This window comes from Leptonychotes weddellii, chromosome 3 (assembly GCF_054177405.1).
Source record: "Leptonychotes weddellii isolate Sample4059 chromosome 3, ASM5417740v2, whole genome shotgun sequence".
NCBI lineage: Eukaryota > Metazoa > Chordata > Mammalia > Carnivora > Phocidae > Leptonychotes > Leptonychotes weddellii.
The window spans coordinates 173,989,700-174,011,311 of record NC_138371.1 but is presented as its reverse complement, the minus strand read 5'-3'; the positions used below and the strand labels follow the sequence as shown (position 1 = coordinate 174,011,311).

Here is a 21,612-nt window from a genome sequence, read left to right as displayed (position 1 = left end):
AGTTTGGATTTCTGACTTAGATAGGAAGGGGTAATGTTTTAGCCTTTGATTTCCATTATGAACTTGTTTCCATAAGCATTTTAAGAGGAAGGGAAATAATTGATACTATAACACAGTCTTTTGTTCCCATATTTTATGGAGTTTTTAGAAGTGTGTCCGTGCTTTAGATAATACATATTTTATGCAAAATTTTTAAGTAAGTTACTCTGTCCATGAAACTCTATTTCATGCCCAATTTAGAATAGCTAATTTTGATGCCAAGATTATTCTCCGTGGCTGTATTCTTTCATCTTTATAATGATGGCATTTTGGTCTTCCTCTTTAAATTCTGAATTCCATCATTTGAGGATGCAGTGGTAGTCACTTCACTGTTGTTGGTACATAAACTTCCTTTTAATTAGTATAATACATCGCACTGAAGTTGAAGAATAAAACTGTTAAATGCAATTGCATCAAAACTTTTGTGTAATGTTTTACCAACTTTTCTTTCCTCTGCTGAAATGTTCTCGACTGTGATGAACACTGGTTGTGGGTTCCATTTGTGCCTGGCACGATTTTGTGGCCGCCATGTCCTTTTGGACCTTGCCTTTGACACATCATGGGAACTAGGTGACTCAGGGGCCTATTTCTCGGGGGTTTGGACTGTGCGCATCCTGCCTTGAGCTCCAGCACGGGGGTGGCCGCGTTGTGGTCTCGCTGTTGCAGCTGCGTCGTCTGGCTTACGCACGACCAGCACAGCCCGCTCTGCTCTTCCTGCGACGGCAGTGGAGACCTGTTAACAGCTCAGAGGAGTAATGCAGCCTGCAGGCGGTGCGCACTGCTTGCCAGCTAACGGTAGAGCTGTTTGAACGTTTATCCTGTCTGCTGGCTCTGCTCTGGTGCCCGTAATCGCTTTGGACAGGGCACGGGATATCAGATTATTCTTGTGCGCTTTTGTCTGAACAAAAGAGTGGGAAAGTTAAAAAAAATATGTGGGAGATAACAAGAACCATCTTGGTGGGGGAGTCACTTCCTTTTTAGCTACTTAATTTCAAAACTCTTGGGATATACAGATTGCTTAAGCATTCCGGTGACATTTGGGAAAGAATGTGTTCCTGTGTGCAAGCAAGGACTGGGAATCAGACTTCTGAGTTCTGTTCCCAGCAGCGTGCAGGGGTCACCCGGTGACATGTGACAAGTCAGTTAAGCGTCAGAATCCTAGTGCCCCTATCTGTTGAAATGGACATAAAAGGGGATAAGTTAATGTTGGTGATTTGTTTAACAGTTTGCTGGGAACCAGCTTGCTCTAGTGACCTAGAAAAACCATGGACTGTGGTGCAGGCTGACCTCATTTCTATTTTTGGCTTTAGCGCTGACTCAATGAGAAACTTGTAGAAATCAGCTAATCTGGCTCCCGGCCTCCATGCATTCCATGGGTAAAATGAGAATTATAAAGTCTTATCTGCACTGGGTCTCATAGTGATATAGCCAAATACTAATTAAGTACTAAAAATACGCCACCAAATGCCCTGGAAACTCTTACATTGTTGTGCCTCTTGCATTTCCTTCCGATGTCACGTGAGGCTGTTTGGGGAGACACAATTCAGTGTTCACTTTGTTTTTGTAGCTGGCTGTTTGCAGTTCAAATCTCTTCTGTTTCGGGTAGAATTTTCCCACATCCAGGTAGTAGGGAGGAGGTCGACACGATGACGGAGTGCAGTGTATCTCTGTGGTCAGCGTTCTCTGCGGTCGTAACACACTCTTACTAGTTCAGGTTAAGAATGAATACATGTGAGTAGCTTTCCAGTTGAACCAGTCTTGGTCTGAGAGTGCTTTTTTTCCCCAGCTGTCCCAGGCCTTAGGGAGAAGGAGCCAGCATTCCATGTCAGATCCTATGCTGAGGGCTCTGGGCTGTCAGTGTCTGCTCCTCTGGCTCGGTTCTCTGGATGCCGCTGTCCAGAGGGGTGTGCCAGGCTGCAGGCCTTAATTTTCTTTATCCATTCACTGTTTTATTATACCCCCCGGAGTCTGCAGTAATCTCCTCCACATTGATTCACACGCTGTTCTTGACTCACACCTCCAGTGAATCCTGCAGTCCACGCAAGCACAGCGGTTGGGGTCGCACGCATAGAACCACATTCTGCATTTTTAAAAATGCAACAGGCAGTGAATTTGCCAACAAGTGCCAGGACTGGCTGAGCAGTTCGGAAGGAAGGGCGGCTTCTAGGGTCCTTGCCCTGTCTCCCTCCTTCTGTGCCACGGTGCAGGGCTTCTCGGTTACCCGTGGTGACCTGCCTTACTGGGGGTGTGTGTGGATGTTCTGGAATGTATAGCTTGTCGGTTTACTTTTACTTTGAGCTAACAAAACTGAGAAAGTACTGGGCACTACGTCATCCAGAGGACCTTCTTCTGCTTTTCAAAGTCAGGGGCGATGGTGGTCTCATCTGCTCCTTTGTATCATAAGGTTGCGTTAAAGTCCACAGAGTGTAAAGAAAATAGGTTTTCTTGATTTTGTATCCTGATGATGGGTGATTTTCTGTTGGCAATCTAACTATGGCAGTCTTCCTTAAATATTGCGTAAGCAGGTCATGGGCTCGCCGATGCCTCTGGGAGAAATGCCATTTCCAGGGTCGGACGTGGACGCCACTTTCCTCCACACTCTGTGCTCATTGTATTTTTGCTTAGTTTTTTGTGCTCACGCAGCCTCGATCGACCTCGTCACCATCTGCTTGCCACTACCCAACCTCATTGACTCCTTTCTTCTCCTCACATACTTATTTTGCATTCGCCCTTCAAGGCCCAGCTTGGGGCTCAGAACCCCAGCCTTTTGGACTGTCCTTTTTCCTTTTTGAGTATATTATGGCCACGTGTGTGTGTTCAGGTGTATTCTTTTTGCTCCACGAGGGCAGAGACTATAATTAAACTTGGATCATACCTTTGCAAAAAACACGTTTTAAGGACACTTTTGAACGCCCATCATCACATTGCGCCTTGCACAGAGAAGTCTCTGCATCTCGTGCTGAAGCTCACACCGTGAGCTCTGTCTACACAGCTCCTAGGAATCTGAAGGAAGAACTTGACCGCCGGTCTGCTTACAGAGTCCTAGTGCTGTGCCTGCTGATAATATGATCCCACTAGTTGAATCCACGCGCAGTCAATTCGGTGAAAAAAAAACCCAACTATTCGTTACTTTATTTACCCGACAAATTATTTAGCATTTAGCATATAGTATATAGAAAGCATTGTGCTAGGCGTTGTGTATGAAGATTCCTGTCTTCAGAGAGCTGGAAATGCAGTAGAGAAAAGCCTCCTGAAATAGGAGTTAGTCTGCCGCGTTGGCTTTCACATGCCCGCACACGCTTGCGTGGGGCTGGGCGGCACGTGGAAGGGTGAGTACCGATTCATTTCCTCCGTTTCTTCTAACATGCCTTCGGTCTGATCTGCTGCTCCTTCATAGGGCGAAAGAGGCCTCCCAGGGTTGCAAGGTGTCATCGGGTTTCCCGGGATGCAAGGACCCGAGGGGCCGCAGGGACCACCAGGACAAAAGGTAAGCTTGGCTGTGTCATGGGGGGGGGTGGAGGGCGTGGGTTTAAGGTGATCTGCATTCTTGTCATGGTGGCATTTCTGTTTGGTTCCAGGGTGACACTGGAGAACCCGGGCTGCCTGGAACGAAAGGGACAAGAGTGAGTACAAGTGTGACTTAAGTCGGGATGTGATCCAGGGGTGCCTCCCAGAGATGGCTCTCTACCCGCTCCTGCCTCCCAGCAGTCCTGAGGGGCGTCCCCCTCTGTCCCTTCTCCCTGTCCATCCCGTGCCCTGCCTCTCTGCCCGGAGCTGCCACTGCGTGTGGCCCGCTGAGGGCTGACGTGAGTGCTGGTCATGGCTCCACCCCCCCCCCATCCTCGTGGCGGCTTCTCTCACCTGCGCTTCTCCCATTTGTGCTTCCTCACAGGCTCTCACGGACATGCTTTAATTTGGGGGAGGGGAGATGATAGGTCTACAAGTCATTGAAGAAAGGGGTTTCCTTTATTGTGGAAAGCGGTGACATTTTGAGAGCTCACCTTGCTCTTCCTTCTTCACCCCCTACTTTTGTGTTGTACTTCCATTCCTGGGAAATGCATAGATGAAGACCTTGGAGAGCACGTTTTGGAAGTAGAGAAACAGAAAGACGCTGTCAACATTTCCTTCTGCTGTTACCCAGTTGGGGGGAAAGTTGCTGGCACTCCTGAGCCCTTGGGCAGGAGACAGTGGAGAGGGTCCCGGCACTGTTTGGGAGGGAGAAGATCCAGAGCTCCACCAGGAATGACTTGGTTTTCTTCCCCTAGCGAGACGATTTATCTTACAAACTCTTCTCCCCAACAATTTGAGTTTTTAATGTAAATTATATATGTTTATACGTGTGTAACCTACATGTATTTACATGTATATGATGTATACAATATATATGTTTTTATATATAATATATTTTACTTAGAAATCACAAAGTATGAAATGAGGACAGAGTTATTTTGTGAGGGCGCAGCCTTGATTTTAGAAGTGATTCGGGTCAGCTTTGGATGTAGACTTGCTGCCTCCGTGGGCTGGGTCCCTGGCAGAATGCCGTGTGCTGGGTGTGGGTGCTGCCCTTAGCCGGGTGGGTGAGGTGCAGGAGATGAGGGCCCCAGCACTTGGTGCATTCTCTCATTTCTGTCCTTTCAGGGACCCCCTGGAGCATCGGGTTACCCTGGAAACCCAGGACTGCCTGTATGTATATAAAATGCACGTGCTTCCTTGGGGAGATGTTTGGTGCGAGTGACAGCACCGTCGGGTGACCCTGTTCTGGCTACCTTTTCACTTTATTGATTGCAGGGTATTCCTGGCCAAGACGGTCCCCCTGGTCCTCCAGGTATCCCCGGCTGCAATGGAACAAAGGTAAATTTGGGACGAAGACCCCCGCCCTGTGCTCAGGCTACCGGACTTCCCGTGTTGAGAAGTCAGACAGTGCTGTCCTGTGAACACGGTTTTACTTGCCCCAGTTGGAAAGTTACTTGCCTCAAAGTGCTCTTGGTTTGATGAGGAGATCCAGTTTCCCCATATTTAATGTTCAAGAAACATGTGATTTTGCCTTTCTTTTTTGTGGACTCTTATCCTGCAGTTGCTTTAAACGTGAAATTTCTCACTTATCTGTTACTAAAGCAAATAAGAAAATGCTATTATTAATCCTTGTCCCTATTAATTTTATTCTCAAATAGACGTCTTCTATCATGAAGTAGCACTGAGCAATAAAGCCGTTAACAGATAATTTTTAGGATATGATTTTAACCAGCAAATGAAGTATCTCTGAAGGGGAGGACAGAGTAACTGAGGGGGCTGTCTGGACCAATGTCCTGTGTGTCTCGCACCCACCTGACTCTCTGCTGTCCCCTCAGGGCGAGCCAGGGCCTCTGGGGCCCCCGGGTTTGCCTGGATTCGCTGGAAATCCTGTGAGTATAGTGCTCTTTCCACCAGAATTTCCTTTTTTGGTTGTAATTCTTCTCCTTTTGTTCCACTTTCTTTCCTTTTCTTGGACTTATATCTTAATGCTAATGATGTTTTGAGAGAAACGAAACTGATGCCAACCTTGTCTTTTGCAGGGACCTCCAGGATTACCAGGAATGAAGGTACGTACATACACATTGCTGGGTTCATTGCAGGAGTAAAGCGGTGCCAGACAAACACATTTATTTCAGGTCACCTTGGTTGATTGATTGCCTGTTAATGTGTTCGTCTAAGCTGTGCTCTGTTACACGAGTATCTAAGTCATAGGCACAAACTTAAATTTTAGGATGTAAACTTGAGACACTGGGTGTAATTTCTGAATAGGAAATAAGCAGAAATAGGAAGCACAGTGTGATGGTGAGTATTGGCAGATGTGAGTCCAGTCCAGATTAATTCTCTGCATAGACAGTCCTGGTGATGCTCCTTTTCCTGAGCCATGGGACAGAAGTGCTCAAACAGTTACCATGTTTAATCTATATGGTTTCACTTAAATACAGCCATCTTGTCGTGTTGCCTGGAATCTGGAGGCACCCTCTATTGTAAATTTTGTGATTCCTGCAGGAAAACCCCAGTCCCTTTAGGTTAGATCCCTGGTGTCCTGCCACCACCCCCTCCTTATTCTGAGCAAATCCATGGCCTTTCTCAGCTTGACTGTCCCTTTGTGTCAGGGTGGGACCCAGCACCCTCTGCCTGTGGTGAGGAAGGGAAACTCAGCCCCTCCTGCCATGGCACCCAAGCGGTGGGGTCCCTGCTCCCAGCCCAGTGGGGGCAGGTCCTCCATCCACACTTGTACCATGAGCCAGCGCGGGGGTGGATCCATGCAGGTGCTTAGCCCTGCCCTGGCCCCTCCGGCATTCTTCCCTGGGCGTGGGGGAGCAGAGAACTCTGCCCACAAGTCCTTCCCAGGCGGTGGGCCACGGCTCCCGCTGACCTGACTCAGGGTGCGTGCCCCATGCCGCACAGCTGTTCGGAGGGCAGGGGTGTCTGGGTGTTTGGAGCAGTCTTGCTGAGAAACAGCATCCTCATGATCGTCCGGTATTTTAGTCAGGGTTCTGCGGAGAACCAGAACCAGTAGGGGGTGTGTGTGTTTATGTACATATGTGTGTATGGACATAGATGTATGTCTCCCGATAGATTTATTTTAAGAAATCACATAATTGTGGGGGCTGGCAACTCCAAAATCTAGAGGGCAGGATGGCCGGCTGGAGACCCAGGGAAGAGCCAGGGTCCCAGTTCAGAGGCTGTCCGGAGGCAGAATTCCCTCTTCCTTGAGGGAGGTCAGGTTTTTTTCTTTCCTCTTGAGGCCTTCCACTGATTGGACGAGGCCCACCCACATTATGGGTGGATTATACTTTACTCAGAGGCTACTGATTTAAATGTTTATCTTATCTTAAAAATACCTTCACGGCGACATCCAGACTGGGGCTTAACCAAATATCTGGGTATTGTGGCCTGGCCAAGTAGACATAAAATTTACCATCACAGCCTGCTTTTATAAAAATGCTCATCCTGGGTCTTTTTGTGAAAGATAATCTTTATTGCATGAGAGCGCTCGGAGCCTGCGGCCCTAATATGCACGCTCTCTCCGTGGCGGGGGGGGGTGTGGATGACCGTGGGCACGTGCTGTAGTTCCTTTCACTGGCTGAGCCGAGCCTGCAGCACAGGATGCTGGGCAGTAAGGTACCAGCGGTGAGCGGGAGGCGGCCAGTGTGTATATTCCAGGTGTAGACAGAGCCTAAATCCCAGATTCCATACCAGTAACGCACGCCTCTTACTGAGTGGGTTCTCAGTTTCTTTATAGAAATACCAGTATTTGTGACTTTTTTTTCCTTCTCTTTTTTCATCCCCCAGGGGGATCCAGGTGAAATCATTGGCCATGTGCCTGGGACCCTGTTGAAAGGTGAAAGAGGATTTCCTGGACCCCCAGGAACACCAGTAAGCGTTTGCTAAATAACTATAAGCACACGCAGAGTCTCTCCTAGTTCCCGTTTAATTCTTCCGTTTTCAATAACTTACAGGGCTCGCCAGGACTGCCAGGCCTGCAAGGTCCTGTTGGCCCTCCAGGATTTACCGGACCACCAGTAAGTGTTGGGGGGAACCTGTTGGAGTCACTCACTGAAAGAACAGCTGTGTTGTGGCATGAAAGCAAATCCAGTGTAATGATGATTGTACATAGTTGTGCTCTCTCTTCATTTGGTTTGGGAGAACGAGCTTCTTTCTTGGGAGAGTGTTTGGCACTTAAGGGGCACGTATTCCAGAGCCCTGGGGAGAAGGCTAGTGGTGGCGGTGCATGCCAACACGTCCCACACAGATAACACATTCGTTACTGGAGGGGATGGGCGGCTGCCGGCGATACTGTGGCCTGAGGAGGCTAAGTTCAGAGATGGACATGTAGAAACAGTCATCCCAGAGCGCCTGGCTCTGTGGGGCCGGGGACGCAGGACAGGCAGCAGCGGGAAGCTGTGCTGTATTTGTGGTAAGGACTGAGCCCCGGGACATAACCCTCCAGAGGCTCCCCTCTCTCACTGGCCCCCCGCACAGCCGGTAATTCCCAGTAGGAGGAGGGCCCGTCTCCTCCCACTTGCACATTTTGAGAGCACAAGAGAGTCAATATTAACGAGACTTAGCCATTTGTCAAGTGCCATGTTTACTGGCAGTGAATAATGTTCCCCAGACTGGCATCCTCATACTGGCCTGCCTGACAGTCCTTGAGAGATTTTCAGGCCTCCCTTCCCCGCCCGCCCTCCCTCCCTCCCTCTCAAATCCAGCAATTCTTCTGTCCATTCTTGCAAATGTAACCTCTTTTATATTCTTGTAAATAAATGGACTCATTTTTGTGAAGAATGACTAGTTGTTTGTTTTTTTTTTTAATCATTGAAAAGCACTCTGAAATTTTGTTGCAAACACAGGAAGGTTTTTACTTCACTACAGCCTATGCACTTGAAGAAATCATTCAACTTTTTAGATAAACAGTTATATCCAAAGTGGGCGAACACCATTTCCGAACTGGAAACTAGGGCTCTCAGAGAGTTTGGCTGTGAATTTCATTCAGCATCTGTGTTCCTGGCACATTCTTGGATCAGTGGATTTCACAGGGCAGTGCCTAAGATGTTGAGGTGTTTCATCCCTGTTAATTATTGTCCTGGACTAATTCCTAGTTACTTTCCAAATTTTATAGATCCAAAGCATAGAAGTAAAATTTAAATATTTAACAAATATATTAGCACATTAATCATGGGAACCTTAAGATAACTCCGGTAAAAAGAAGCACGTAGAGCTTACTGAGGTTGTGAATGATATTTAATTAAAATGCTCTCTCTTACAGGGTCCTCCAGGCCCTCCTGGCCCTCCAGGTGAAAAGGTAAAGATATTTTTCATTTGACATTCTTTGGCATTTGTACAAGACTACCACGAAATCACCATAACTTACTCTTTAAAGTCTCTTTAAACAGTTTTGGAAAATTATATTTCTTTATCTCTGCTTAACACCTGTGCATCCATCTGTCCATCTATCCATGCATTTGTCTATCCATCTGTCCATCCATCCCCATCCCCATCCACCCATCCCATCCATCCCATCCATCCATCTCCATCCATTCATCCATCTCCATCCATCCATCCCCATCCATCCATCTGTCCATCCCATCCATCCTTCTGTTCATCCATTCATGCATCCCCATCCATCCATCCCATCCATCCATCCATCCATCCATCCCTATCCATCCATTCATCCCCATCCATCCATCCCCATCCATCCATCTCCATCCATCCATCCATCCATCCCCATTCATCTATCCATCCCCATCCATTCATCCATCCCCATCCATCCATCCCCATCCATCCATCCATCCATCCATCCCATCCATCTTCATCCATTCATCCATCCATCCATCTCCATCCATCTATCTATCCATCACCCATCCATACATACATTCATCCATCTATCTATCCCATCCATCCCCATCCATCTATCCATCTCTCCATCTGTCCATCTGTCTGTCCTTTCTGCCATCCAACCCTTACTCATTATTTTGGAATCACTGATCTTTCCCTTAGTTTTCTATAGTCAGATTTTAAAAGCCATAAATTAAAAAAAAAGGTTTTACAGAATTTTTTCAGTAATACTTTTAAAAACTTCTTTTAATAGACATTGAATATAATGCGATCACAACTTTGTTGAAAATTTTATGATAGTTGTTGGAAGAAGCTCTTGCCTTCACTCTACCCTATTGTTACATTTTATATGGTATTTTATGTGATATTTATTAGATGATTTTGAGCAAAGTAGGCAACTCTAGTAATGGAAGCCTAATTTCTCATCAACAGGGGCAAATGGGCTTAAGTTTTCAAGGGCCAAAAGGCGACAAGGTGAGTACACACGGCTTTGGAGTATTTTCATGTTTAAAATTACAGTTCTAAGTATAATGGGGTTTCAGCCTCTGGACCCCCTCTTGGACCCTTACAGCCATCATTACCCTTCTCTGTAAGTTCTTTATTAGTGTTTTCCCTACAATGGACAGCTGGAATTCACTGACATTTTCTGCCTGCAATCTGACCAGCAGAGAATACAGTGAGGTCATTAATTCTAGTTCTCTGTACATCGAGTTCAATCAGAATGTTCGCAGGTAGTGATAAAGCCAGACCTAGACTTTATTAGAAAAGAGTCAGTTGGCTATTAGTAGCATAACTCTACTAAACCCTGCAAAGATGGAAGGCCATCATACCTAAATGGGGAGGAAGTGAGCCACAGAGGCAGGGAGGCACAGACTGGAGCAGGGGAGAAGGGAGGGCAGCAGTAGGTCCCTGATCCTCTGCTAATCTCTCCACCGGTTTCCCTGGATCAGGCGAGTGAAATGGGCCCAAGCCCAGTGGGGATTCTGGGGATTGTGGCCACACCTGCCCCAGGGCCCACGTTCTCCATCGGTGTCCACCGGTGGGTGCCAGGTCCAGCTGAGGCCTGAGCAGGCCTGGACTGACTCTTGGCCTCTGTGTTCCATTCTGAATTTGGTCCAGTCTTTCCATAAACCTCACTGTAAGGTGACCCTGCAAATTACGCCATTGAATTTTTTGGATCTCACTCATTGTGCTGTCGCTGGGATTCTGTGCTTCCAGTTGTACTCAACAGGACTCCTGAGGAAGAAAATTCTTGATGGTTCTCTTCTTTTGGGGGCAGCTAAAGATACCTCCTTTCTTCCCAGGCTCTACTGAGTAGTTCGTGCCCCTTTTCTCTGTCCAAATGCGATAGGACAGCGCATGTGTCCCGCTCTGGACATATAAACTGCATAAATATAGGCAAGGTCCATACATAGACGGTGCAGAGATTGTCTAGTAGGTGTTGCGTTCTGTTGTTCTTACTTGACGTAGTGGTTTTCCTGACTCCTGAGAGGGGAAGTCTCCTGGCTTCGTGTCCTTACTATGCCGTCTTTCTACTGAAACTTAACTTTCTGCTGAGACAGGGGTAGATTAGAACAGAGTATAATTTACATTTTTTTAAAATAGATGTTTTGTTTTAGGCTTTTTCCTGCTTCTGCACTTTCTTCTTTGAATACTTAATTTTATGCCTAATTCATTCCCGTTGTTTGGATCAACAGGGTGACCAGGGGGTCAGTGGGCCTCCGGGAGTGCCAGGACAAGCTCAAGTTCAAGAAAAAGGAGACTTTGCCACTAAAGGAGAGAAGGTATGAGATGGATTTTGTCCGACGAAGGCTGGCTTTCTAATTTTGGGCAAATTGAAGGGATATTGAGAAACTGGGTCAAAATTCAGTTTCTCCAGTTACATTCACCAGTGACCTACAAAACAGGTTTCTAGACCATCCATCCCACAATATACAAGCATCTTGAGAGCAGAGGCAGCTGGAACTAGGTTGGAGCAAGGTTGACCTCCCAAGTGAGGGCTTCTTAGATGCACCAGGTTGGGGCCAGGCTGGGGCAGCGGTAGGGAGGCTGGTTGGGGCGTGGTGGGTCGTAGCTGCCACAGACCGAGCGTAATTAACTGCCCGTCTTAAACCCACAACCTTGTCAGTGTTGGGATGTGGATATTGGGGACCAAAGAGAATTTCCTTGTTAATATAGCAGGAAAAGGAAATTTTTTCCTTTTACGTATTCAGTGTAGTGTATAAAAATCAGTATAGCCATTAGTACTGACAGCTCACTCTCTTGCTCTTTTTTAAAAAATTCTTCTAGGGTCAAAAAGGTGAACCTGGATTTCAGGTAAGTACTCAATTCTTGCTTATCATTATTTTGTGTGAATGTTCATAAAGTATTGGATTTAAGTGACCAGCTTATTCACCTTCAATGTAATATTTACATAATTTAATATTTTGCTTAAATACCCTAACAGAGCTTTCTTTTTGTTCTTTCAAGGGAATGCCAGGGCTTGGAGAGAAAGGGGAGCCTGGAAAACCAGGGCCCCGAGTAAGTGCCTCGTCCTTTTGCTCCTTACTGTAAAAGCACGTTCCTTCCTTTCCTCGAGTCCCAGGTTTACAGAAACAGGAGTGGAAGTGGCTTGTAGGGCTCTTCGGTTTGTCCCTGTCCTCTCCTGAAGGGCTTTCCTGGAGCCCTTGCGAGCAGGAATGAGGAGGCCGCCTCCATCTGAAAGTCCTCCCGGGGAGGCTGGGGCTGGGGTCTCTCTGAAGAGGCCCCCGCTTGCTGGCTCCTCATTGAGAGTCTCCGTGCCCTTTTCTGATGCTTCCTGAGCGGCCAAGAGCTGAGATGCTCAGATTAACTGCCCCCCACCCCCAAAGCCTGGTGACAGGAGCCCCACCCACTGGTTTCCGGCTCCTACCTTGCAGTGATGCAGGGACCCTCCATTAAATTAAATGAATCCTCTGCATATCAGCTACCAGACCCTTGCCATTCGGAAAACTCTACTGTTCACCGTGTGGCCACATAGAACGCTTGCCTTAGGAGGTTTGGAGCTCATTAGGCTCCGTTGTTTAAACATTGAGAAGTCCGCTTCTGCTGTCCCGTGTTTCCTAGTTGCTGCACGTAGACTGCATTTCTCCTTCCTGTGGTATCGTCAGCCCATGCCGAGGTTCCTGGCCTGGGCCTTGTGGAGTGTTTGTCACTGCTTTCGTGAAATACTGATGTCTCCATCTTTATTGTACAGGGAAAACCTGGAAAAGATGGCGAAAAAGGAGAAAAAGGGAGTCCAGTAAGTATTTATTTTTCTGTAATTTTTAAGAGCAAACTGTTGTCTTGGCTGTTGCTTACGAGGGGGTGCTCTCCGTGTCCCACTGCAGGGCTTCCCAGGCGACGCGGGGTACCCGGGACTTCCAGGCCGCGAAGGTTTCAGGGTAAGTGGCGACACTACAGGAGGTTTTCCTTCCGTCTGAGGTTCAGTTTGCAAAAGCACCGTGGCCTCAGATAATAAAAGTGATTGACGTCCCTGTGAGCAACACGTGACTTAATTTCGTGGTTTTATTTATGCGTGCGATTTTTTTTTTTTAAAAAAGAGGAACATAAAATGTCCCACTCATGTCTCTTTTGTGGTAGATGAATTTCATCTGGTTACGAAACAATAAAAAATGCAGATCGAGTGAAGAAAACAAGCTTGTCTAATTTTCCTCTTACCTGCTCGGAAGTGGTCAGAATGCACCACCGTCCTGTGTGTGCACCTGCATGCGCCGCTCTAAAACAATGGGGATTGTGCGGTGCATCCTGCTTTGTCACTTAATGACACGGCGTGGATGCATTTGAATGTCCGCACGCAGCCACACGGGACATCCTGTGTCCACGCCTTGTGCTGCGGGTATGTGGGTCACACCCACACGCTTACGAGTACAAATATTTGTGTTCACTTGTCTGATCATTTCCATGTCATGGATTCCTACAAGTGTAGTTTTGGGGTCAGTGTTTAGACTCCCCCTCCCCCCCTTTTTTTTTTTTTTTTTTTTTTTTTTGAGATTTTCACCTTATGCTGCCAAATTGCCCCTAGAAAAGAACATCCTTCTGTCCCGGTGCCCTTTTTTTTGGGCCACTGCTTGTTATCAAACTTTATAAAACATTTGTCAATGTGATAGGCAGAAAAGACTCATTGATACAAGACTAGGTAACGTAAATCTCTGCGAACATAAACAGCTTTGGAATAGCATCTCCAGCAACGACTCATAAACTAGGGAGGGGCCCTCGGAGCTTGTTCACGAAAGCGAGGGAGGAGGGGAAAGATCCTTTACTGATAACTGTACCTTTATTGAGAAAGTCACATCTTGTAGATTTTAAAAGGTAAATATGTTTAGGATATATTAGCTAAGTATTTTTTAAGTCCCACAGATATTTCTAAAGTCTCATAATCACATCAGAAAAATCAAAACATCTAATGCTGGTTTGCTGCTAAGTTTATTGCTTTGGTTTATTTAAAGGGGAGAAACTGCATCCATGGAATATGTGCAGATCTTAGGACTTTTAAAGGTTATTATTTTGATGGCTTATATAAAACCTTAGACATAACAGGATAAATTCCTTTGGGTTTTTCTTCTAATACGAATGAAATTAAGCCTCAAAGTGTTAGAATTTATCTACCCCATGTAATGCTGGATTTTAGGGGGAAAGATGAAACCATGAATATCCTTTTATTACAGGTTTAGACAACCTTACACATAAAAACCTCTAGTGAAATGATTTCTTTAAGAAAATATATTTAGAAATCAAAAGCTTTCATTCCATTTACTTTCATTTTATTGAAAAAATACCAGATGCTAATTCAGCTTAGCAGTGATTCTGTTTGCGTTGCCCGAGGGAGCATGCCATCAAACATAGCAGACCTTGTGGGCGGCTTTGTCATGTGAGCCATTAGACTCCGTTAACGATTTGCAGAAATCTTTGTTTCCGTGCATCACGCTTATAGAAAGCAGATGGACGTGCATTCATTTTTGGTTTAATAGGTACAGAGCACTTTCAGCCCCTCACAGTGAGGGCTGCTTAGGAGAGGAAAATAACTTTAGTGGAAGTGGGCACAGTCTTTATTTTTCTGGGACAGGAAGTTGAACCATGCTTTCTGCAAGACAATCTGTCTAGTCGAAAAATACAAGTGTTTCTTCTTTTGTAGGGAGACAAAGGTGAAGCAGGTCCTCCAGGCCCACCTGGAATTGTGAGTAAAAGTGCTGTTTGGTAGTTGGTTGGGGGCTGGGGCCACGTGCCCCACAGTGTTCCTAGAATGACATTTGTGTGTATAGAGGGTGCATGTTATTTAAAATCAAAAACTTATATTCAGTATTGTGTGGCGTTTATTATATTTCGATAATTTCTGCATTTCCTCGACCACTGACAATGAAAAGACTTGCTCTTGGATAACAATAGGAGCAAAACATTTTGAAACTTTTTTTTTTTAATGGTCCATTAAGGAAAATGTTAAAAGAAACCGATCATCCATAATTTGACTTTCCCTAGCAAAACAGGTTTTATGTCTGCAAATAGCATTTTACTTGCCCCTGTGCGTATTTTTTTTTTTTGAAAAATTTTTTTAGTTTTATTTTATTTTTTTTATTCTTATGTTAATACCCATACGCCCCTGTGCGTATTTTTACATGTGGGGGCAATCGGTGTTTGCAGTGTTTTTTTTTTCCTTTGTAAAAATGAACCTTCTTCACGTTTGCAAGTTATCTTGGAACGGCCCTCTTCGGTGTCCTGTCAGAGAGGGGTGCTGGAGCTGGTTGACCCATTTTGTCCCGAATCTTCTTTGGAACAGTGGAAAGGTTACTGTTGTTTCGTTGGCTGAGGTGCTTAGCACGGCTGCCCATGGCGTGTGCCCGGTGGTGGTTCGTGCCTGCACCCCGTGGGGGTGCAGCCGTGAATGATTCCTCCTTGGGGTGCGCTTCCAGGACCTGGCTGGCTGTGGGGAAGCTCAGAACCTCCTTCCTGCAGACTCAGGACCCCCTTTCCGTATCTGTGACCTAGCAGCCACGGTCGAGTGGCCTGTTTGTATCATAAGTGCATCAGCAGATTTTAATAACATCTGTTAATTGCTACAAAGGAACTCTGTTTTAAGGGCAATCTGCAATATTTGATTTTGTCATTTTCCTTAAATTTCTGTGATTTAGAGTTGTGCTCACCTAGTTCACTCCTTTGTAGTGTGTTCTTCTTGGCCTGTATCCCTACATCCTTGAGGAAGTCCCCCACTTTGGACCATTAAAAAAAAAAAAACAACCCAACACAACAGAAAACCTCTTCCAGTGAAAAATTTGCACGTTCCTGTTAACTTATCGCCTGGGGAAATGTAAGGGTGTTGTGACAGTACCCTTTAAAGTAGACTATTCATTTTATGGCTTGTCTGGAGTTAGAAATTCCAAACCGAAACCTCAGAACTAATATTTTTCTAGCTTCACTTCCCGGGTAGAACTGCTGCAGGCCAGTTATGACAGGAGGAAGCACAATTGCAGCAGAGTGCTCTGGGGGGGGGGAGCGGGGGGGTCCGTTTTCTGTGCTCTCATGACCCCCCCCCCACGCCCCCACTACCCTTTCTTTACTCTCACCTTTCTTGAGATGATTTGGAGAGGTGTTAGTTTCTTCGTCTGCACTGCTATAACGTACAGCCCAGCCACTCTCCTGCACTGCCGTGATCTTCTCTTCTGTAATTCAGGCCATCGGCCCAGGACCCTCCGGAGAGAAAGGAGAGCGGGGGTACCCGGGCGCCCCAGGGTTGAGAGGAGAGCCAGGCCCCAAAGGTACGTTCTGTTTTCTCCTTTCTCCTCCTCCCCCTTCTTTCCACCCCCCTACCTTCTCCTCCTTCTCTCTCCCCTCTTTCCTCCTCCCTCCCTCCCCTCTCCTTCCCCCTCCCTCTCCCCTCTCCTTCCTCCCTCATCTTTCCCCCTCCTCTTCTCTCTTCCCTCCCTCCTCCCTTCCTCCTCTTCCCTCCCCACTCCTCCTCCCGCCTTCCTTCTGTCCTCTTATCCTTTACCTTTCTTCCACTTTCCACCTGCACTCTCACGGTTTGGTAACACCAACAGGCCTTGTAGGACCACGTGGTGACTAAGGCCTGTCTCAGACTCATGTCTGTCTTCCATCCTGGCACTGGGGCTCCTAGAGCCCATCTCTGTCCAGCTCTGTAGGGCCAGGGCGCTGCGTTTCCACCAGTGCCCTTCCCTCACCCCGCTGACCCAGGGCCTTGTGGGGACAGACACACAGGCTTGGTTTGTCTGACTCTCCCTTCTCTTTTAAGGGTTCCCAGGATTACAAGGCCAGCCAGGTCCTCCAGGTGAGCATGCTGGGCTGATTGTGTTGGAACAGTCGTACAACGTCTATGTGGTTCGTAACCCAAGTGTGTTTTTCTTGAACGTTAGTGATCCACAGGAAATGGCTGCCAATTCTGTTGCATGTTTTTCTAGTAATGACAGCAAGGTGTGTTCACAGCTGTTGTTGTTTACTTTGGAAGTCACAGGTGGCCATGGGATTATGTGTGTTCCTGGGGGGTTCTCACGTCTCTCCTCAAGTCCTACCTTCTCTCCCTGGCTCAGACCTACCCCCCAGTCTCCTTGCCCCCCCCACCAAGGGTGCAGGTCCCCAGTGTCCCACAGGCCCCTCACTATCAGTGCCCACACTCCCCGTCTCCAGGGAGACTTTGTTTCTCCCTTGGGACCAGACTTAGCTGAAACCCCCTAATGATCTAATCATCTCTGATCTAGCTTCTCCATGAGATCACATGTGGCTCGCTTGTACTTAGTGTGTGATTGTATCATTCCTGCTGCTTAGTAGTGGAATTCCTGTGTGTGCACACATCTGTATGTCTGCATGTGCAAATGTCTGTGTGCACAACCTGTATGTCTGTGTGTAGGTGCTTGTGTGTGCACACACCTGTATGCGTGTGCAAGTGTTGGTGTGCACATACCTGCATGTCTGTGTGTGCAGATGTGTGCACACACCTGTATGTCTGCGTGTGTAGGTGCTTGTGTGTGCACACAGCTGTATGCGTGTGCAAATGTTTGTGTGCACACACCTGTATGTTTGCATGTGCAAGTGTTGGTGTGCACACACCTGCATGTCTGCATGTGCAGATGCTTGTGCGTGCACACACCTGTATGTGTGTGCAAATGTGTGCACACACCTGCATGTCTGTGTGTGCAGATGCTTGTGTGTGCATGTGCAGATGTTTGTGTAAAAACGCTTGTGTGCGTGTGCGCAAACATCTGTGTGTGCGTGTGCATGTGCTCCCCCAGGCCCTGGAGCGGATCAGAAAAGCTGGGAGGGAAACCTGCATGTGACCTAGAATCCACACCACAGCCGAGTGCCCGCATCCTTACATTCTTGGTTTTGTATGTTTTTAATTTATTTTCGTGTTTTATTCTTTTTCATTATTTCCCTTTCCCTTTCTGACAGCTCTTCAGCTGTAATTTCTCCCAGGGCTCGTTCCTTTTTGCTGGAACAGACTATTCCCCACGCCATCCTGCGTTGAGGACTTGCTCCAACCCCGGGCTCGGGCCCCTCATTGCTTGCCTTCCTTCTAAAGCTTGGGGATCTAGCTTTAAAATCGCCCTTCTCTGTTTTCGTCCACTTTCTTCTCTGCGGTTATGAAAATGCTGACCTTCCAGCCATCCTAGTGGACACATCACTCCGTGTCTCCCCTTGGTGTCGCCGCATTTACTTCTAATGTCTTTTATCTGCCAGATCACCTCTTAACTTACAGTGATTATAGATAGACATCTGTGAAACTGCTCTGGCCTTATCTGCTCTCCCCTGGTTGAAGTCCGGCTGCTGGCCCAGTGAGCGCTGCACTCTGTGAGCCATGGGGTCCCCTTCTGGGGCCGAGCTGGGTGCTGCTTCTCCTCCCCTCGTGGGGTCTAAACCCCAGCCCCCAGGGGCTGCCTTCAGTCCTGCTGGTGCTGACGAGTGCATGTGGGGTTTAGTGGGGTAGCATTCCTTCTCCTACGACTGCAGCTCCGACTCTGGGATTGGCCATCTTCCTGGATGCTCTCTGTCCTCTGCGCTCTGCTCTGTTCGAGGCTGTGGACACGTCCCGCTTCTGGTGGCCGGGGCTGGGAGGAGAGACCCCAAGAGCAGCCCCAGGCTGGCGCTCCTCCCGGCATGAGTGGGAGCTCTTCTCTGCACCTGCCCAGCACGGGGGCCCTGCTGTCTTATCCCCCAGCTTGGCTTTCTGTGTTCAGACCTAACTTCACGCTCCTCCCATAACATCATTTTTGTCTGTAACTTTACTTCTTGGCTGTTCAATTTCGATTGCCAGCCCAGTTCCTGTCCCCTGGGCCTTGTGTCCACTTTTCTTTGGTGGGTGACATTTTTATGCCCTTATCCTCTAAGTGGAAATGAGATCGACCCACAGTACCCTCAGTGGCCTTTTCATTCATGCGGTGGGAATACTGTTTGCAGCAAAAGAAATGCACCGATTTTTTCATGTCTGGGTAGTGAGTCCCTTCTCCGTAATGTTAAGTTGTAGGGGGCATTTGGCTGCCAACACTTACGGGGTAAGAAGCCGGATAGTTCAGTCTGTTTTTACTTCTGTAGAACAGTTCCCTTTCCAGGGATGGTCACTAGTCATTTTACCTTGAACAGAGTTAAGAAAGTTCATCTGTGCTGTGGACGTTGACCTTGCACTGTGGTGACATACATGAGATTTTGTTCTGGTTTCAGGCTTCCCGGTACCAGGGCAGGCGGGTGCTCCTGGCTTTCCTGGTGAAAGAGGCGAGAAAGGTGACCAAGGGTTTCCAGGCACCTCTTTGCCAGGACCAAGTGGAAGAGATGGGCAACCGGGCCCCCCTGGGCTTCCCGGGCCCCCTGGACAGCCAGGCCACACGAGTAAGTACTCTTGGGGACCATGGCATGTGGCGTCTCGTGTAGGACAGGTGTCAGGCCAGAGCTGCGGGGCGCAGGGAGGGCACTCAGAGTTCAAGTGGTAACAAAAGACCGGGTGTCCGAGGATTGGTGAGTCATTCATATCCCACTGAGGTATCTTTGCAAAATTAGTCATGCTGCAGAAAGGAATAGTAAAAATCAAACAGTAAAACTGGTTGAAGGAGTAAGAACTATGTTAAGCAGGCCTGAGTCTCCCGGCGTCAAAGGGAAAAAGCAAGGCCGTTGAATCGTGTGGTTCTTCCGGAAAACAGAACACGTTCTTGTTCCTCTAGAGACACAAACTAGTACTAAGACACACACACGCACTAAGAAGAAAGGGCCTGCAGGGGACAGTCTGTGTGGTGACCGAACGGATGACCTCACATAGAGGGGTATTTTGCGCGGTGGGTCTCTCGTCAGCCCACTCTCAAAGCTGCGCACAGAACATTAAACTCTTGATTCAGTTAAGGGGGTCCTGTGATCCCAAAGTGATACCAGCGCAGAATGTAAGACAATTTCAGACAAGGTCATCCCAGTGGGAATACGTTCAGGTTTTCAAGGCAGGCCCTGCCGTGTCACTAGCAGCGTGTGTCCCGAGAGCGCCTGAAACCCTAGTCTTCTGTGGGGCTGACCTAAGGGGGTCCACATGCAGCGGGTTCCAGGCCGTTTATTTGCTAGAATTCAGACACATCATTAAGAAAAGGAGTTCTCATGGATGAGGCTCCATGCAGAGGGCAGATGTGGACTGGGGGGGGCGGGGGGACAGTGGATTTCCAGGTTTGAAGCTTCACTGGGAGAAAGGATCAGTGTGAGTTTTCTTTTTTCTTTTTTTTAAAGATTTTTTATTTATTCATTTGAGAGAGAGAGCGAGCGAGAACATGAACGGGGGGGGGGGTTGGGGTCAGAGGGAGAGGGAGAAGCAGGCTTCCTGCTGAGCAGGGAGCCCGATGCTGGATTCGAGCCCAGGACCCTGAGATCATGACCTGAGCAGAAGGCAGATGCCCAACAGACTGAGCCACCCAGGTGCCCCCGGCCTAGTTTTTTCATGTGTAAAATAAGGACGATGGTATGTACTTTGCAAGGTAGAAAGGAAGTAAGGTACAGGACAGGACTAATGAACTGAAATGTGCTTTAGGATCATCAAATGGATATTTTATCAGTGAAAGCTTGTGGTGAGTGATCAGTTGGGTGCTGTGTGGGTCCTGTTTTCGAGTTAACATTCTAGGATTGTTTTGAAGGAAGCTAAAGCGGGGTTTCCAGCTCTTACAATAGCCTAAAAGCCGTTTGGTATTACGGTAGAGATTGAGTAAGAGGGGATGCAAATCCTCTCTTCGGGTGGTGGGAATGATCCTGTAACTTCTAAAAATCCATTTCAGATGGAATTGTGGAATGTCAGCCTGGACCGCCTGGGGATCAGGGTCCCCCTGGAATTCCGGGGCAGCCAGGGCTCACGGGCGAGGTTGGAGAAAAAGGTAAGAGATGCTGATGTTTTAAAAAATGATTACGCTTGGATGGGATCTGTTTCTGCATGTGGGTGGGTGTGAGCACGTTCTTCCTGTATTTGGAACTCTTATCCAAGTCCATTCCTAGCATGTGGCTGCCCACGTGAAGCTCTGCCGGGGTGTCCCGATGTGGGGCTTCCGGGGGGGGGGAGCTTGGGGGGAGAGAGCATGAGATGCCACCTGGGAGGCAACAGGGGGCCATGGCCCTGACACTGTCTACATGGTCAGCAGATTAAACCCTCAGACTGATACCTTAGCGTGATCTTTCGGTTCAGAGTTTGAGAGTGCCCTTCTCAAAGAGCAAATATCTTTCTTTTGAGCCGAGTCACCGTCGTGTGCCTGCAACGCTCACCACCCCTCCAGGCCCTGTTCCCACAATCCGTGTGAGCACATCAGCTGCCCTGGGACTGCCCCCCCCCCGGCTCTCAGCATTATTGTTACTGATCTCCAGCATCTGCTGTAACCCCAGCCCAGGACGCATGGTCCTCTCTTCACTGTCGTGCCCGCAGTGGGTTCTCACCGTGTCCGCAGTCCTGTCTGAGCGTGTCCTACCCCTTGGACAGTCCAATGATGGTGTGTCTCTTAACAGCCGGAGAGTAGAGCGACTAGGAGTCTGCCCCCAAAACCAACCCCGTTGGGCACCATGGCTGGCTTTGGATTGCAAAGCCTCTTCCTCTTCCAAGGTCTACAACACAAATGCTGCATGAAAACAGTTGCAGCTAACACCTTAGAATTTTAGATTTCGGAGGTCCCGATGGATACGGTCTTAGAAGTCATCCCAGAGTGCCAGGGGGCACTCAGTGTCAGTGACTCTCTCTAGTTACCAGCTGCTTAGTAC

At 47.8% G+C, this 21,612-nt stretch overlaps 1 protein-coding gene across 1 annotated transcript in view; it reads left to right on the top strand.

The window, feature by feature from the left end:
* COL4A1 (collagen type IV alpha 1 chain) overlaps nucleotides 1-21,612 on the top strand; it is a 135,903-nt gene that overhangs the window by 78,665 nt on the left and 35,626 nt on the right. Inside the window, exons 3-22 of the mRNA XM_081815206.1 lie at nucleotides 3,437-3,526; nucleotides 3,618-3,662; nucleotides 4,678-4,722; nucleotides 4,828-4,890; nucleotides 5,388-5,441; nucleotides 5,592-5,618; nucleotides 7,348-7,431; nucleotides 7,515-7,577; nucleotides 8,822-8,857; nucleotides 9,823-9,864; nucleotides 11,088-11,174; nucleotides 11,680-11,706; nucleotides 11,860-11,910; nucleotides 12,605-12,649; nucleotides 12,738-12,791; nucleotides 14,543-14,584; nucleotides 16,073-16,157; nucleotides 16,652-16,687; nucleotides 19,072-19,236; nucleotides 20,649-20,744. Of these exons, the coding sequence (XP_081671332.1) occupies nucleotides 3,437-3,526; nucleotides 3,618-3,662; nucleotides 4,678-4,722; nucleotides 4,828-4,890; nucleotides 5,388-5,441; nucleotides 5,592-5,618; nucleotides 7,348-7,431; nucleotides 7,515-7,577; nucleotides 8,822-8,857; nucleotides 9,823-9,864; nucleotides 11,088-11,174; nucleotides 11,680-11,706; nucleotides 11,860-11,910; nucleotides 12,605-12,649; nucleotides 12,738-12,791; nucleotides 14,543-14,584; nucleotides 16,073-16,157; nucleotides 16,652-16,687; nucleotides 19,072-19,236; nucleotides 20,649-20,744 (1,237 nt within the window). The remainder of the gene's footprint in view (nucleotides 1-3,436; nucleotides 3,527-3,617; nucleotides 3,663-4,677; nucleotides 4,723-4,827; nucleotides 4,891-5,387; nucleotides 5,442-5,591; nucleotides 5,619-7,347; nucleotides 7,432-7,514; nucleotides 7,578-8,821; nucleotides 8,858-9,822; nucleotides 9,865-11,087; nucleotides 11,175-11,679; nucleotides 11,707-11,859; nucleotides 11,911-12,604; nucleotides 12,650-12,737; nucleotides 12,792-14,542; nucleotides 14,585-16,072; nucleotides 16,158-16,651; nucleotides 16,688-19,071; nucleotides 19,237-20,648; nucleotides 20,745-21,612) is intronic.